The 18,360-nt window shown below is 42.0% G+C and overlaps 1 protein-coding gene across 2 annotated transcripts; it reads left to right on the top strand.

The window, feature by feature from the left end:
* Positions 1–363: 363 nt before the first annotated feature.
* On the top strand, positions 364–11,258 carry VMA21 (vacuolar ATPase assembly factor VMA21). Of its 2 annotated transcripts, XR_002177149.3 has the most exons (4): positions 364–524; positions 6,367–6,476; positions 7,045–7,263; positions 9,974–11,258. XR_002177149.3 is itself a non-coding variant. In XM_004314898.4 (3 exons), exons 1-3 carry the CDS (start codon positions 472–474, stop codon positions 7,185–7,187), a joined length of 306 nt encoding a protein of 101 aa, XP_004314946.1. In that variant the 5' UTR covers positions 365–471; the 3' UTR covers positions 7,188–11,258. The 2 variants fall into 2 exon arrangements, 1 of the variants encoding a protein (XP_004314946.1); XM_004314898.4 differs by having other exon boundaries at positions 365–524; positions 7,045–11,258.
* Positions 11,259–18,360: the final 7,102 nt, after the last annotated feature.

Here is an 18,360-nt window from a genome sequence, read left to right as displayed (position 1 = left end):
CCTAGCACCCCAGTCGTCTGCCTGGTCTTCCTTGCTCGCAGATCATCTGTTCCAGTCGCCTCGCAACCACAGCTCGGCGATAGGGGCCGGAACGGGGACGAGGAGTGCTCGCGCGCGCTCAGGGGGCGGCCGCAGCACCGCCCTCTCCGGAGGACCATGCTGCGAGGCAAGTCCCGGCTCAACGTGGAGTGGCTGGGGTATTCGCCCGGCCTGCTCCTGGAGCGCAGGCCTCTCTTGGCAGGGCGCACGCCCCGCAGCCCCTGCCGGTAAGTCACGTGAACGCTCGCGACCGCGCCTGCGCCTGCGCCCGGCGTCACAACGGCGCGCCGCGCCTGCGCGCTGCGGCCCAACGACCGGCGCTCGCCGGCACTTCCGGCGCGGTCTGCTTCGACCGGTCTCCCGCGGAGCCGATTAAGCGCGGACGCCGAGCCCAGCTCGCTTCTGAGCGCCTGCTGCGGGCGTGGCGACGCCATGGAGCGTTTTGATAAAGCGGCTCTGAACGCGCTGCAGCCGTGCGACTTCAGGTAGTCCGGAGCAGGGGCGGGGTCGGGCGGGGGCCTCAAGCACGAGGCGGACCGTCCCTGGCTGGGAGCGGGGCAGGAGGGAAGGCCTGGGCCGACCGGGCTGACCTGCGGTGGGTGGGCGTGAGGTCTGGACCCTCGGGGCCGGAGCTGCGGGCTAGAGGAGAGAGGGGAAGTAGGTTGGGACCTGCAGTGTTTGCACGCCCGGCCCCTACCCTTCGCTCGGGAGCAAGGGGCCCGGGGTCTTGGGGGATAGGTAGGGAGGCTTTCAGCTCCTGTTTCTGGCCTAGCACCACTTCTCGCTGTTGTCTATATTGCGGTCTTGCTGTCTGCAGTCTTTTTCCCCACTGCAGGGTGAGCTCCCTGAGGACAGGAACCTGGCCTTCTCCGTCTCCGTGTTCCCCACAGGGCCTGCATCGTCGGGGCTTAATAAATGTTTGCTGTACGCAGGAACGAATGGAAGGGAGAAAGGGCTCTCCCTGATTTGAGCCTTCTTCACTTGGGGAGTCAGTCGGATGGGGGCTGGTGGCCGAGTAGAGGGAACCTGAGGAGAGAGTGGGTGGTTCTTGATATCTCACGAGGCAAGAGGATGGGGAGGGGTTTAGCCGCCATTCAGTGTGTGCCAGGCTCAGCTTAGGTGCTTTGTTATACATACATTATCAGAATTAAGAAAGTGCTTAGTTTCCTGATTTTTAAAAATGATGAAGTTGACTCAGAATAAGTGACTTGCCCAAGATCACACGGTTAGGTCACACAATAGGTGTTGAAGCTGGCAGTTGTCCAAGCCCACTGACTCCAAAGCCCGTGATTTTTGGAGCCCCGTGATCTTTTTCACTCTCACAATGGCAATGTAGGTGTTTATTTTTTTTATTACTGTTTAGTAGTGACGCTACCAACAGGTATTTTTATTAAGTACACTTAGAATACAGTATAGCCCTCCTAGACAGATTCTAGTGTTTCCTAATGGAATTTGCAGTGAAATCTACTTGCAGTGGAAGTCTTGCTTGCCATAAAAGGGAACATGGTAAGCTCTATCTGCTTAGTGTTTGCTGCAGAAGTTTATATGAAGTGGGTAAACTCTAGATGGTTTTAAGAGTGGGGACACAGTAAGGTTCATCCTGAATTATTTGTTTTGTGTGAGGCCAGTTCTAATTCGAATGTTCTCATTCATTTCTAACAAGTCTCAGTAACACCCGATCAGAGACACATAGGAGAAATCAGTTGAATGACATCAGTAGCTTTGTTTTAGAATAAATCACCTGTTATACCCAAGCTGGCAAGGAGAAAATGTCCTATAAACACTAGAGGAAGTTTGAAAAACTAGTTCTCAGAAGTTTGTATGCTTAACTTTGTACTTAGTCCTATATTTGTGAGACTGAAAGTCAAATTTTTGGAGCTTAAGGTAAAGAGAGAGGTGAGAAGGAGTTGGAGATAAGCTACAAATTGTTAAGATATGCTATGTGTAGAGTGCGTGGGGCTAGAAATTAACATGCAGAAAAGATTCTGTTTGTGTGGTGGGATCATAAGTGATTTTGTGTGCTTTAAAACATTTTTATGGTATTATATCATCTTTTCAATAGTAAACTTTTCTCAAAGCCAGGCCAGATAATAGATATTCAAGAGATGATCTAAAGAACAGGAGAACCGGTTAACCTTCCCTTTCTCTAGATTCTCAAGCTTTGTTTCTTTATCAGGTTAGATGATCTGAATTTTGCACACCAAAAATACATACTTTATTTTATTTATTTATTTTTCTCTCTCACACACACACACACACACACACACACTGTATTTTATTTTTACAAGAGATAAATAAACTAACACCAAGCATTGTAAATGGGTGACCACAACAAAAGCAACAATGATTGCAATTACCAAACACGAAACACACTCACACTATGTCATAATACTGACATTCAGTCCAGGAATCCTCCACTGTAACAGCTCCTTTACTTTGCAGTGAAAACTGATTTGTATATTTTTTGCCCCTGAGTCCTTGTGGGATTTTTTTTTTATTCAAACAGAAAGTCACAAAAATTATAATCATCCTCATCAGTTCACTCAGTCCCATGTAATTAATTTTTTTCATCTTGATCTTTTGTTGGCACTTTTATGAATTCATCAGTTTTCCATTAGAGTTCTGAAAATGCTTATTCATTCAGTTCAGCAGTATATTCAGTTACCAGAAACCTGTACTTGTCAGAGTCTTTTCCATGAATTCCTTGAAGATGAAACCCTTTTATAGGAACATTTTTGCAAAAGCATCAGAGTACACCCAGAACTGTCTGTAATGACAAAAGACTTAAAAATGACCACGGTTAAAGAGTTGATGAAAGTTCATAATAATGCAATTGACAAGGAAATTTAGTTACCTTTGAGATATACATTTTAAAGTAATAACTAGAATTATGACTTATAACATTATAGAAGAACATACAAGATTTTTAGAAATTTCATGTAATGTCTGAAACATTTATATTAACATATTTCTGTACAAATAACCCAAAGAAAGTTTAGTATTGTTTTTTTTTTTTTTATATACTGCAGGTTCTTATTAGTCATCAGTTTTATACACATCAGTGTATATATGTCAATCCCAATTGCCCAATTCAGCACACCACCATCTGCACACCACCATCCCCACCCCACCGTGGTTTTCCCTCCTTGGCATCCATACGAAAAACACATACTTTAACTCCCCAAAGAAACACCATGAAGGTCAAGTTTTTTGTTGGGGTCCACAAAAGAATTGGCCAAATACCGACTTTATGTATTTATGTATGTATTAATTTTTTATACAATTTTTAAAGGGTTACACTCCATACATAGTTATTACAAAATATTGGCTACATTCCCCGTGTTGTACAATACATCCTTGTAGCCTGTCTACACAATAGTTTGTACCTCCCACTCCCCTTCCCCTGTATTGCGCCTCCCACCCTCCCCACTGGTAACCACTAGTTTGTTTTGTATATCTGTGAATCTGCTTTTTTGTTATTTTCACTAGTGTGTTGTAGTTTTTAGATTCCATGTGTAAGTGATATCATACAGTCTCTGACTTATTTCACTTAGCATAATGCCTTCCAAGTCCATCCACGTTGCTGCAAGTGGCAAAATTTTGTTCTTTATGGCTGAGTAGTGTTCCATTATACGTATGTATTGATGTTTGTGTCTGTGTGTATACGTATATATATCGTATCTCCTTTGTCCATTCATCTGTTGATGGATACTTAGGTTGCTTCTGTATCTTGGTAATTGTAAATAATGCTGCTGCGAACATTGGGGTGCAAGTATCTTTTCAAATTAGTGTTTTTGTTTTCTTTGGATGTGACTTTTTGTATTTTTTATATAGAACTCCTGCAGACACTCATATTATTCATAAAGGTTATGCAATAAATTTTTCTAAAATTTTTCTGTTAGGAAACAGTGTAAGGGAGCTTATGTATGTTAGATGAGAATGTATAGCTGAGTGATCACCGAAGTGGTATGTATTAAAAGATGATTCACTGAAGTATGGAAAGAAAATAGTAGAATTTCTACATAAATTAAAAAATTTTTAACCTTATCCCTTTTAGTGTCTGTTTTTGCATGTGTTTTACATTTTAAATAATGCATGAGTAATATGCGTATAGATAATTTATTTTAAAAACCATTATGCCTGTATGGGGGTATGTGCTCAGAACTTTTATTTAATGATGGATTGCACAGTCAAAAGAGTTTGTAGACCACTGGTATAAACGTGAAATGCTCCCTTCCTTTGTGGCCTGCCAGAAGCCTCTCCTGTAGTGGTATACACAATTATAAGAACTCCTTTGCCTGGATTGTCTAGGGGTACAGACGAATGTGCAGGACTGCCTAGGACACAAGCTGTCATGTTAAGTGCTGTAACAACAGGCATGAACTAAGTGTGGTTGGATCCCAGAGCGATGAACCGTTCCAGCTGGCATTATCAGGAAAGGTGCCTAGAAGAGAGGTTATCCTGGGGGGACCTTGAAGGCTGGGCTGTATTCTTCCTAGAGATATAGATAAAAACTGGAACCTCTTGCTGAGTATTTCCAGAAAGAATTAAGTTCAAGTGTTGACTCTGAGCATAAAGTTGGACGTGTGTTCAGGTTGTAGGGGAGCGACACTTGCCACCCCGAAATGTCTCTTTGCTATGCAGATTATTTCACACTGAAAACAGTCAAGGCCCAAAAGACTCAGGAAGAAACTTTGACCTTCCCCTTAATTGCCTAAAAAAATTTAGATAGAGGGCCTGTTCCTGGAAGAGAGCTATCACCAGAGATACCTGCAAAGAGTATGGGCCAGGTGTGGGGAAATGGGGCATAGAGACCGGTGTCCACTTTGTGTCCCATAGACTCTGCATGGCCCGGCAAGCACTTGTTTACCAAACATTTGCTTTGCCATCTTCATGTGAATTGCCACCTTCCCCTTTGAAGTCCCCAATCCCTACCCGCAACATCCTCTTTTGTCTTTAGCTGAAGATGGTATTTAAGGCAAGGGTTTCGGCCATTTTGGCGAGTTACTCAGTTCTCCTGGGTCTCTTCCACGTATACATGTTACTCAACTTTGTTTGATATTTCTCCTGTTAATATGTCTCATGTCAACTTAATTCTTTGAACAGCCGGAAGAACCCAGGAGGGTAGAGGAAAATTTCTTCCTCTCTGACAAGGTAGTGTGAGGATGGTTGGATTTAAGGAAAAAAAGACTATCTAAAGGTTAAAAGCTGTAGGGCCTACTGCTTTTAAACGTAACGTATGAGGTGGTATGCATGAGGTATGTGTGTGTCCAGGGTTGCTGGAAGCTTACTATGCTTCACTGTCAGTAGTTGCTCATTTGTGACAGTGCATTAGGACAAATGCTGACGTATATCTACTTATCAGTAAAACAACGTTAAGGAATATTTGAAAGTGGGGAAATAACTTTATTATTGTGTATTAATCTGGAGTCCTTTTTCATGTGCACACATTTTTAACATAATTGGAATAGTATACATCGGGGTTCGCGAAGTTTTTCTGGAAAGGGCCAGATAGTAAGTATTTTAGGTTTTGAGGGCCACGTGGTCTGGCGCCACCACTAAGCTCTGCCTCTGTAGCTCCATGAAGTCTTAGGTGATGCGTGGACAAGCGGGTGTGGCTATAATCTTTACATTGCTAATGTTTTAAGTAACAGTTTATCTGACTTGTTTTTCTTTAAGCATATAATTTTAAAAGCTTAATTGCGTTCTTCAGAATCATTTTATTGTATTGTGGAACAAAACTTCCCATTGCATTATTTCCATTGATTTTAAAATAGTCTGGAAGAATAGAATTCACTGAACAAAAAGTGTCTCGATATCAAACTTTTAATGCATCCATGTGTGAAGGCCGTCTAAGTTGTACTGTAGCTACTTAATTACAAAGACATTTGAGTACGTTTCCTTCAGCTGAATTGTTCTAGGCTCCTATTTCTTTGGAGATTCCCAAACCTTGTCTGTACTGTATTCAGCTAGCCACTGATAGGATGCTTTGTGAAGGGACGTTCATTAGTTGTTTTCGGTGTATCTTCTCCCTTGCTACCTCCATTGTGAATTCTGTAAATCGTGTACATTTGCATAGCACTTGGGAGATTACAAACCACTTTTTTGTACTTTATACTTCCTTTCACACTGGGTCTGCTGCTGGTTTTCTAGGATCTTCTAATTTTGAGTCCCTGGCACTGCCCCTTCTTCCTCTCGCCACTGCTTTCAAGGCAGGAGCAGTGTTCCCAGCATCTTTTCTGTGGGTATTTATAGCATTTATGGACACAAGAATAGTTGGAAATGGCTGTGCAGGCTCTGATTTTCTCTTTGTTTACTTTATTCCAGAAATGAAAGTTCATTAGCATCCACTCTGAAGACGCTCCTGTTCTTCACAGCTTTAATGATCACTGTACCTATTGGGTTATATTTCACGACTAAATCTTATGTTTTTGAAGGTAATCCTAGACCATAAAACAAGACATTTTCCCCCTTAACTATATTTGAGATTCTGTGCTTTTATGACTTCTTTATATCTTTAAACTGGGTATTCTTAATTTTGCTTCTTCTGTTTTGCTTTTCAAAAATCACGTTGCATGAAATGAACTTTTTCATCACTTGGTTATTTCAGTTTGACATCATACTTGCTTATGGTTTTCTGTGGAATAGCTTGCAGATCCTTTCTTTTAACAGCCCTTTGAGAGCAAGAGTTGCCTGACATGGGAGGAGGAATTTGGGGGAACGTACCTTTGGTGGAAGACTTGGAAGGAAGAGAAAATAAAGCTCCCTTTTTTAATGTCAGAGTCCTTAGATGAAGTGATCAGTTGTGGTTTTCATTCAACATAATGTTTTTCTTGTGTAGAATGTATTCAGATCTTTAAGTGAATACTTGATTTATCACCATGCAAATCATTCCTTTTTAATTGTCTGACTAGTGAAATATATAGCTACTAAAAATTAGTATGCTTTGTTTTTTGTATTTTGATACATTTTGGAATAAAATGGAAACTTTTTTTCTCTCGATAGGCGCCTTTGGGATGTCCAATAGGGACAGCTATTTTTATGCTGCTATTGTTGCAGTGGTCGCTGTCCACGTGGTGCTCGCCCTCTTTGTTTACGTGGCCTGGAATGAAGGCTCAAGGCAGTGGCGTGAAGGCAAACAGGATTAAAGTGAACATCACCTTTTGATAGCATTAAATTGATTTTTTTAAAATGGTAAATGTGTCTGGAGTAAATGATTTTATGGTAAGTGGTAAATGATTTTAATAAAGTGAAAGAACATCAATCTTATGGAATCACGTTTGACTAGTGTAAATTTTGATCCTTCTAAAACAGTGGTTTGTATCAGTTTTAACTGTATGAGCCTCTCATTTGCAAATGAGAATTTGGAAAGGTTAAATTGGTTACAAATACGTATGTGAAATTAGTTACACATTATTCTGGGAGGAATTTGATTATCTTACAACAAAACAATATTTTATAGCATTTCGTCTTTTGGTTGGCTTTGAGTTTTACTCCTCTGGATATATTCAGATGTACATAGTGGAGCAAATCTAAACTTTATTTTTCGCTGGAACACTTTTCCTAACTATCATGAAAATACCACGTCATTGGGTTTTGGGTTGTAAATGCGTATGGGAAATTGCTTCAATGGTGGACACTGGAATTAATCTGAATGTCACTGAGAGATTTTGCATAAAGTGTAATCCCTCGTCAATAGAAATCTTTCATTACATTATTTCATGGGGAAACTGGGTTGAATCACACCCATTCATGTAAAAGGACTGGGTTTATTGAAGAATGCAGACAGCAAAGCAGAGAGAGCTACCTGCCTAGGCACCCAGCCTACTCCCTAAAGGCCCCTTTCAGGCCAGCCTCCTGCTTTCAGACAAACTCTGTAACGATCTGCTTTGCTCTGGTCATTCAACAATGAACTTACTCTTTAATTACAAGGTTGTGTGAACTCCCTTTAAATTTGTTTTTCCTACTTTTTAATAATGTATATGAGTGAATTTACATTTAAATGTGTTCATTTTTGCATAGTTAGGGAGTGTAAACAATCCTGAAAATAGGTTATTTTTATCATCCAGGAAGTATTCTTGGAATTTCTACTCTAGTCTTTTAAGTCAGTGCCCTTATATCCCAGATACATCAATAGATAATGTATCTAAGTTAGATAGTCCTTGAGGTCCTTTCTGGTAGAAAAAGACCCTGTGGTTTTACTTTCGTTTCCTTGCTCTGTGTTCTTTCTAGCCGCTTGGTACTACTTGTGTGCAATCTAAAAACACACCCCAAAAAAGTGCATATTAAAAAGGAAGAAAATTTAAATTCCCTGTAATGTTGCCACCTGGAGATAACCACTATTTTGGTTTACATCCTGTGCGCATTTCTTAATGCTAGTTTGTTACACACTAAAACTTTGGTTTAAGTTCAAATTCTGCCCATTTTACCTGGCGGCTATTTGCATTTTTTCAGATGAGTGATTATTGGCCGTTTTCTTAAAAAGCACATTCTACCTTTACTTTTTTTTTTTAAATAGTAATAGCTTTCATTTATTGAGTCTTTTTTTTAACATCTTTATTGGAGTATAATTGCTTTACACTGGTGTGTTAGTTTCTGCTTTATAACAAAGTGAATCAGTTATACATATACATATGTTCCCATATCTCCTGCCTCTTGTGTCTCCCTCCCTCCCTCCCTCCCTATCCCACCCCTCCAGGTGGTCACAAAGCACCGAGCTGATCTCCCTGTGCTATGCGGCTGCTTCCCACTACCTATCTACCTTACGTTTGGTAGTGTATATATGTCCATGCCACTCTCTCACTTTGTCCCAGCTTACCCTTCCCCCTCCCCGTATCCTCAAGTCCATTCTCTAGTAGGTTACTCTTTTAACTAGATATTTCATTGTACAAATTTCCTGTCATTGATAATCCCTAATACAACGGCTCTTGCTGTGAGTGTTTGCCATTACTGATTTTGTTTGTTCACCCCTACTTTTGATGTTGTGGAACTGGACTAAAGGAGTAGAGTGGTAGTTAGGCATAAAAGCAAAGAAGGCATTTGTGTTTATTTAATTGTTGAGAAGAAATAAAAGATTATTGTAGGACTCTTTTTTATTCTTGCTTATAGTTAAATGTTATCTACAGTTTAAATGTCTTAAGTAGTTATTCTAAATGTAAAATGTTTTCTTAAAAAGACTACAGTTTTGGTATAAAATTCTACAAATTTAATACGGAATTGTAGGGTACTCCAGATTGAGTCTAGTGTACTGTATGGTAGATTTCTAGATGGTCCCCTCTTTAGATGCCTTGTTGTACTAAAATTTGTCCACCTAATTTCTTTTTCTATAATGTCAAGGTTTTTCTTGTACTTTTGGGATCTTATGCTATTTGTAAAACGTTAATGTCCTGTGTTGGATTGTTTTGCTTGATTTCAGACATTTGCTGAGTAGATAACATGGGTGTGTTTCTGCAAGTATTTAAACCGGGGATTCATGCAAGAGCAGATGTAATTTCCTCTTGGAAAAGGTACCCAGCATTTGAAAGTTAGAATCGGATGCTAAGGTTGATGTTTGGGGTTATTACAATATAGACTTGTTTTCACACCAGTTAATATTTTCTTAGGGTTTTAACTGTTAAGTGAGTAGTTTGCTGCTGTTGAAATAACATGGTATTTGACAAGTAGATTTATTTTTCAAGATGTCTCAGTGATTTCCTCTTGTACAATGTATATACTTCCGGATGTATAGAAAGGAAAGCTACAATTGAGCCCTTATATAAATGTTATAAGGTAGGAATATGTTCACTATTGTTTGAAAACTGATTGTAAGAATAACCTCAATTAGGGAGTGTAACTTGAAGTGTCAGTACAGGCTACTGATTTAACACATGACCTTATTCACCTCACCTCCCATGTTGCCCCCCAGAATATAATCTTTATTCTCATTGTGCTAAAGAATGAAAAGTCTGCTGTAGAATGCATCTGATGTCATTAGCTCTTCAAGTGGATACCATTTTACATATGACAGCAGAATTCAGTTTTGAATTGCTGAAGAAATTGAAACCCTCTGTAAAAAAGAAAAAAAAAACAACCTGCGTTTCATGGGAATATAACAGAAATATACTGTAAGATTATTTTCATCATAAAGGTCTCATCAGCTTTGCCCAAAAAGCAACTGCTTGACTTGTTTGGTGTTTATTTTCTGTTTTCGTATAAATTTTATATATACAGCTAGAGTACCCAAGGAGACCAGTAAAAACAGTTAAACAGATAGGGTGTACCCAAGGAAAGATGAAAGCTGAAGGTACGTGAGACAAAGAATTTATATCCTGTTTTAAATGCATCTAGCGTATATGTCTTGTCTCCAGACAAGTTCATGTTTATTGTTTTATTTATGCTCAAGTGAAGTTGTACATTGTTGGTAGGCCATTTTATAAATGGCTTGCCTATGGTACAAGTTGATTCACGCAGCCTCTGCTCTTCCATTTAAGATAGCGTTTGCAAGAGCTGGCCTGAAGCAGCACGCTCAACAACTTGACAAGATTTCTTTTTCCTTTTTGTAGGGGGAAGGGTCACCTGAGAAAATAAATTATTTTCAGGGACTTTGGGAACCTAACGATAAATATTACGTGTAACCTGTGAACAGATTAAGCCTTTATATATTCATTAAAGTACTCTGGAATTCCTCAACCTAACATCACTCCTGGCCACACTTTCCTTGCCTGTTTTGTTGCTACGTGTGCTTGAAAGTAATATCTGCGTTCCTTTGAAGATGTTCTGTAGGTCATATTTGTCAGTTACAGACTAGTCTTCCTTTTTCTCAAGTTCAGTGAAATCTCACTGAACAGTAATAATAGCAATAGCTAACATCTGCACAGCACCTTACAGTTTGCAGAAAACGTTCACATTTTCTCGTTTTTTTTGCATAGTGAACCTGTTATGAGATTTCTCTTGACCTTGATGCTAAAAGTGTTAGAATCTTTGAAGTCGCTAGAGTCACTGAATATGCTGTAGTCTTGAATAGCGCCCTGACAAGGGGCAGATTTTAGATGCGCTACCTTGAAAGCTGCGTGTGATTATCCAAATGGGGGGCTTGAGTTCTTTACCCACTTGAATCAGATTTACTTTTGTGAGTGATGTTTTTCTAACTTATCTGGATGGATTTTGTATTCATTATATTCTAACCTGTAACTTGTATAAATTTACCGTCTGTTGTCATTAAAAAAGTGTTCGTAATTACACTTAGATGTCTCCTGATTAAATTAATAGTTAAGTTTATTAACCTCTTCATTTTTTTTTACATTTGTTTGCCTCTCTGTTTATACTGTATAGAATATGAATAGAGCTGTCAAGGGAAAGCTTTTATGCAGTAAATGTAGGCCAGAGATGCTCAAATGGGTGGGGGCTGTGAGGGATGCTGAGACTGGAAGGGCTGTGCTGGGCCTGTCAGAATTGGTGTAGGTAGCAGTGGGGAAAAGAAAGCAGCTCCTTGCCTTGTGCCTTTAAAAAAAATCATTTGGGGGCGAATGGGCTTCAAATACCACTGAAGGAGTGACGGTGGGGAATACCTGTGGCTAATTAAAGACAGGGATAGTCAGTTCCTGGCAATGTCCAGCACACCACTCCCTCATGCCAGTGCCCTGTTTCCTCTGTCCTCTAGGCCACTTGTGGATTGTACAGTTGACCCTTGAACAACACGGGTTTGAACTGCATGGGTCCACTTATTCGCGGCTTTTCTCAGTAGTGAATACTACAGTGCTACACAATCTGGTCGGTTGAAGCTGCAGATGGGGAGTGTGGAGTTAGAGGAGTTCCCACTGTGGGGAGGGTCGGTGTCCCTAATCCCCGCTGGTTCAAGGGTCAGCTGTACTCATTCCAGCTCCCTGCTGCACTTTGGAGGGTTCCAGCTAGTTCTCATTAATAAATATCCACTCCAAAAAAAGATTTGAGACATCTTAGTATCAAAATGTACAGGTTACGTACAATTGTATTTATATACAAAAGTACAGATTGTAAAATGTCCAGGGAACTCAGGAGACAGGTAATGACAATGCAGAAACCACTGGAGTCACCTTGTGGGATTTAGTGCCCAGACCTAACCCAAACCTGAGTCAGAACCCCGGGGCGGTGGGGCCTGGAAATACATATTTATAACAGGTTGTGCTCTGATGCAGCCGGTTTGAGAACCACTGCTAGAGATGGAGAATTATACATGGATATTTTTAATGCTGGACTTGAAGATGTTTGTATAAAGCAGGCCTGAAATGGCAGGCACTTTATTAGGCAAAGGTAGAATCCTGTGTAATGCTATATTGAAGGTTTAGTTTAAAATCAGAATTTACGGGCTCCTTGACCATCCATATTGACTTTGCTTCACTATTAATGAATTATGTTAACTGAAAACTGTAGTACAGGAAACAGCCCACTTGGAGACAGCTTAGGTGTGCCAAGAAATGGCCACTGCTGCTCCTCTGATGCCTTCACCTTATTTGGAATCCTCACCGCTGTGGTCTTCGGAGAGAGGCGAAACCTAACCCAGGAGTTCAAGTGAATTTGGTCTGAACAGTAAAGGAAGTAGTGGAGAAAACCAGAAGGGTTTCCTAGGCATATCTACTCCATTAATAGTATGACTCCCCTGCCCCCGAATATTTTTCCTCGCATTGCTGCCATCGTTCCACTTCATTTCACGCACACCCCGCTGTTTTGCCCATTAAAGATGCGTTTAGGTTAATCCTCGTAGAAAATACAGGACTTGGGTGGAGAGCAGCTCACATCCTGGCGACTCACTTGATAGCGTCCCTTCAAAGGAGCATCGGGCTACCCTGAGGGAATGCATGCTAGAGATGAAAGTCCCTGTATCTTTCTGCTTCTCACCATCTTCCCTGCTACCGCCTGGGTCTGGACCAGCTTCACTCCTCCAACTGTAGTCATTTCGCCACAAAGCAGCTAGAAGGTTTCTTCCTTTAAAAATCTTCGATCGAGGGCTTCCCTGATGGCGCACTGGTTGAGAGTCCGCCTGCCGATGCAAGGGACACGGGTTCGTGCCCCGGTCCGGGAAGATCCCACATGCCGCCGAGCGGCTGGGCCCGTGAGCCATGGCCGCTGAGCCTGCGCGTCCGGAGCCTGTGCTCCGCAGAGGGAGAGGCCACAACAGTGAGAGGCCCGCGTACCGCAAAATCTTCGATCGATCGGGCATGCCATACCTCTGCTCAAAATCCTCCAAATAGCTCCCAGTCTCCCTCAGAGTGATATCCCGGCTCCATGCACAGCCTACAAGCCAGGCCTCCTCCCTTTGTTTCATTCGCTCCCCCTTGCTCAGCATTGGGCAGCCTGCTTTCCCTTCCGCAGATCTCCCATGACCACTCCCACCGCACAGCTTTGCATCGGCTCTTCCCTATCCCTTAGATCTTCCCTCTCCCCTGGCTCCTTCTCAGCCTTCAGGTCTCAACTCTCAAGTCACCTCCCCAGAGAGGCCTCCTAATCGAAAGTCGCAAGTCCCACATCACTCTCACAGAACATTGATTGAAATGATCTTATTTGTTTATTATCTGCCTCCCTCCATGAAAGCATAAGCTCAGGAGAGTAGGCACTGTCTTATTCACCACTGAATCCCCAGGGCCTAGCACTGGTTTTAATAAGGATGTTCTTGGTTAACTGCAAGTAACAGAAAATGCTGTTCAAACGATGCAGAAGGCCAGAGATGGGACTAAGCCATTGGCACAGTTAATTAGGGTGCCTGCTCCATTTCTCTGCGATTCTTTCTGCATGTCCTTCTCAGTGTGTTGGTAACATCCCCAGGCTTCCTTCCCTCATGAGGACAAAATGACTGCGGCCATTCCTGGGCTTCATCAGCACACCACAGACAGTCATCCAACCACCGAACAGCCCCCCTGGGCTCTTTACTCCGGAGTAACTCAGTTTATGTGCCCACCAGTGAAACAATCACTTTGGCCACGCAGTGCCAAGCATCGGTGGGTTTATGCCTGGACAAGTGCCCAGTCCCAAACCAATCACTTGGGGGTTATACTGGTTAACTCAGGCCACTCAATGCCCACCCCTGGAGGAGGGGTTAGATACTGGTGAGGCTCCCAGCAATGTTTGCTGCAGGGCTCAACTGATTTGTTAACTGGATGAGGCAACGTGCAGTGTATACACGTATATGTACAATAGATTCGGATATGGCTGCGGGCGTGGATATGGACATACACGTAGATATGGAATGGAGGTGTGAGAGGCATGCATTTGGGGGTCAGGACAGGGCAGGGCCTGGGGCGGGACCATCTTCCAGAGGACTTTACAGCTGCATGAGGGCTTGGCCCTAGTAGGTGGCAAGATACCAATACAGTCCCTCTACGAAATTTGGTCAGCTCTGCCTCGGGAAGAAGGCTGAAACAGTTGGAGGGTCATCAAATTCTTTCTCCCATCGGCATCTGTGGCTCTCTGTTCCCAGGGTGTGCACCCTGCTCTGAAGCCCTAAAACACACTCTCTTTCTCAATCGCTCCCCACTCCCACCCTTCAGCACTGCATCTGTGTTTCAGCTGGGGTCCCGCTGAAGACATGTCCCAAAGACAACAGTGGCAAGAGGCGGCCAGACATCCCGGTCCAGGAATACTCTCCAGTGCTCTACTATGTGATTCTGCAATTATCGGTAACATCATCAAGTTCAGCTCTGGCCTGTTAACATGCACAAAAGCAGAAAGAATGAGAGTAGAAACAGAATCTGATTTTCTCAGCTATGTGCAAACTATACAAATATGTATTTTAAAGAAAAACGTATGTGGCATAGCCAGACTTTGTTATTTTAAAAAGACTCACAATAGAAAATGAAAATGTTTTGGGACTGTGAAAAATGAAGTCTGTTCACATTTCTATATTCCATTTCTTTCCGAAAAAAATTGGATGTAGGACAGATTGAGAGCACTGTGCCTTTTTTCCTAGTATTTCTGCTGCTGTTAGCTAGAGACACAGTTCTCATCCTCCACTCTTTGCTCACTCTTCCCTCCCAGCCCACCTTGAACCAACTAGAATTTAAGATTAGTAAGCTGAGTGATCAAGAAAATAAATTTTAACAAAAAAGGTGAGTGGGAAAGGAATAGAAAGCTCGGTAAAATGGAACGAGCAAAGAGAAGTTAAATGAGTTCTTCTGACTGACTTGGCAAAAAGGGCTGGTGGGTAAGGCCCCCTGTGGAAGGCAGAATTGTAAGATACCCCCAAGAGCCCCATTCCCTATATACATGCTTGTACAGTCCCTTCCCCTTGAATATGGATGAAACCTGTGAATATGTTGGGAGAGTAGCTCCCTTGATTTGGTTACTGTATTAGTTTGCTCACGCTACCATAACCAGGTACCACAGACTGTGCAGCTTAAACAATTGGAAATGTATCTTTTCACAGTTCTGGAAGCTAGAAGGCAGAGATCCAGGTGTTAAGAGGGTTGGTTCCTTCTGAGATCTCTCTCCTTGACTTATAGATGGCTGTCTTCACATGGTCTTCCCTCGGTGGGTGTCTGTGTCCCTGTCTCTTCTTACAAGGACACCAGCCATATTGGGTTAGAGCCTGTCCTATTGACCTCATTTTAACTCAGTTATCTCTTTAAAAACCCTATCTCCAAACACAGTCACATTCTGAGGTACTGGGGGTTAAGACTTCAACATTTGAATTTTGGGGGAACACATTTCAGCCCATAACAATTATGCTGTATATGTGGTGGGCAGAATAATGACTCCCCCGAAATGTTCACGTGTTAATCCCTGGAACCTGTGAGTATGTTACCAGACCTGGCAATGGGGGGTTGAAGGTGAAGATGAAACGAAGGTTGCTATTTAGCTGACCTTAAGAGGGGGAGAGTATCGTGGATTACCTGGGTGGGCCCAGTGTTATCACACAGGCACCCCAAAGATATATTCACTTACTAATTCCTAGAATCTGTGAATGGCAAAAGAGTGGATCTTACCTTGTATGGGGAAAGATGTGATTAAATTTAGGATCTTGAGAGGGGGGAGTGTATCTGGATTATCCTGGTGGGATAATCTTTGCTAATCCCTGATAACCTAAATGCAGTCTCATGTATCCTTATAAGAGGGAGGCAGAGGGAGTTTGAAACAGACCCACACAGGGGAGAAAGCCATGTGAAGACAGAGGCAGAGACTGGAGTGATGTGGCCACAAGCCAAGGAAGCCTGCAGCCACCAGAAGCTGGAAGAGGCTTCTCAAAACACCAACCGCCCAGTGGCGAGTTTAAGAGAGTTCAAGGGGAGCTTCACTATTTGCTTCTCAACGGGCCTGACTCCCACCCCCAGTGTCTGCCTGGGCGAGCTCTAGTGTTCCATGCATTTCCACGCGGGCAGATACCACAGCAACCAATTTTGCTCACACTCTGTTTGCCCAGTGCCCTGCCCTGTGCCTGACACAGAAGAGTTGTCCAGTGCGTATGTTGGGTGAATGAATGTTATTCCGTATCATGTGCCTTGTAAGAATTCTTTCTAGTGAGTTTGACATTTATATATGCTTCCCGTTTCCTTGAGTCCCTGAGGCAGCTGGATCTGCCATGGAGGGGGAGTCCTGGGGGCAGGTGCAGCCCTGCGAAGAATTCGGCCTCATATCTGCCCTCAACACAGTGTTTGCTACAGAACGCACATTATTCATATTTGACATCGTTCAAACACATGGTTCTTCGTATGTCAGAGATAGATGTAGTTTTCATTCTAGAAGGTGTGTGTTCTTTCTGTTAACGCAGTGGGTTTAAAAAGTTTAATTTGTGGCAGTTCCATAATAATAAGTGATAATTTTTGTCTTCTCATCTGTTTCATTAAGCTTTGGTTTTACTAATAGTAGTTAGTCTCCTCCTTATAATAACCTTCAGGTAACTTGATGGTTATGTCCAATCCAACAGGCTTAGCGTAGACTGCTAGGGTAGCTGTTTCAGCATGACCCCTCTAACCAGAAATGACAGATGTTTTAATCATCACATTCAGCTCAAGGAACAAGCTTCCTGAATCCTGATCACACGTTAAAATGTATTTAATTGTTTTAACAAAATAAGCATTGGTATGTTGAATCTTTAATTATTTTCATTATGAATATGCCATGTGGTTGTTGATGCTTAAAGAGATCTTCTCTCTGTACTAAACATCAACTTCTTTGGGGTAAAGTCGTGATCTTTCATGTTCCAAAGAACGTTTAGTGAATTTTCTGAGAATCCATCTGACTGTCCCTTGTAAACTGCCCCAATGGTACACTCGGTATAAAGCAATGAACCCACACCCAAAGTCCGTAGTTTACATTAGGGTTCACTCTTGGTGTTGTACATTCTATCGTTTTGCACAAACGTATAATGACGAGGATCCACTATTATCATACAGAATGGTTTCACTGCCTTAAAACTGCCCCTGTACTCTACCTATTCATCCTTCCTCCCTCTGCCCCCCCCACCCCAACCCCTGGCAACCACTGATCTTTTAACTATCTGCATAGTTTTGCCTTTTCCAGAATGTTATATAGTTGGAATGATACATTATATAGCCTTTTCAAATTGGCTTCTTTCACTTAGCAATATGCATTGAAGGGTACTGCATGTCTTTTCATGGCTTGAAAACTCATTTTTTTTAATGCTAAATAATATTCCATTGTCTGGATGGACCACAGTTTGTGCATTCACCCATTGAAGGACATCTTGGTTGCTTCCAAGTTTTGCCAATTATGAATAAGGCTGCTATAAACGTGTGTGCATGTTTTTTGTGGAGTTCACTTTTCAGCGCCTTTGGGTAAATACAAACGTGTGTGATTGCTGGATTGTATGGTAAGAGTATGTTTAGTTTTGTAAGAAACTGTCTTCCAGAGTGGCTGTACCATTTTGCACTTCCACCAGCAATGAATGGGAATTCCTGTTCCCTCACAGCCTCCCTAGCATTTGGTGGTGTCCGTGTTTCAGATTTTGGCCCTTCTAATAAGCGTGCAGTGGTATCTCGTTGTTGTTTTAGTTTGCAATTCCCTAATGATGTATGATATCGAGCTTTCCATGTGTTTGTTTTCTGCTTGTAGATCTTCTTTAGTGAGGTGTTAAAGCACATCTTTATAACAAATGCTTTAATAAAGATAAAAAACCTGACAAACTTTTCAAACCCTTTTTTTTAAAGTCATCTTGTTCGTTTCACTGTTGCTTCACATTACCAGTAGTAAGAAACAGTTTGTAAAATCTAAAGTCTACTAACTAAATATATACAGTTGACTCTTGAACAACGTGAGGGTTAACCCATGGACCATGCAGTAATGTAATATCTACTATTGAAGAATATTTGTGTGTAAGTGGACCTGTGCAGTTCAAACGTGCGTCGTTCAAGGGTC

This window comes from Tursiops truncatus, chromosome X, assembly GCF_011762595.2.
Source record: "Tursiops truncatus isolate mTurTru1 chromosome X, mTurTru1.mat.Y, whole genome shotgun sequence".
In the NCBI taxonomy this organism is placed as follows: domain Eukaryota; kingdom Metazoa; phylum Chordata; class Mammalia; order Artiodactyla; family Delphinidae; genus Tursiops; species Tursiops truncatus.
Note: the sequence above shows the minus strand (reverse complement) of the source record. Positions and strands in the feature narration are given on the sequence as shown.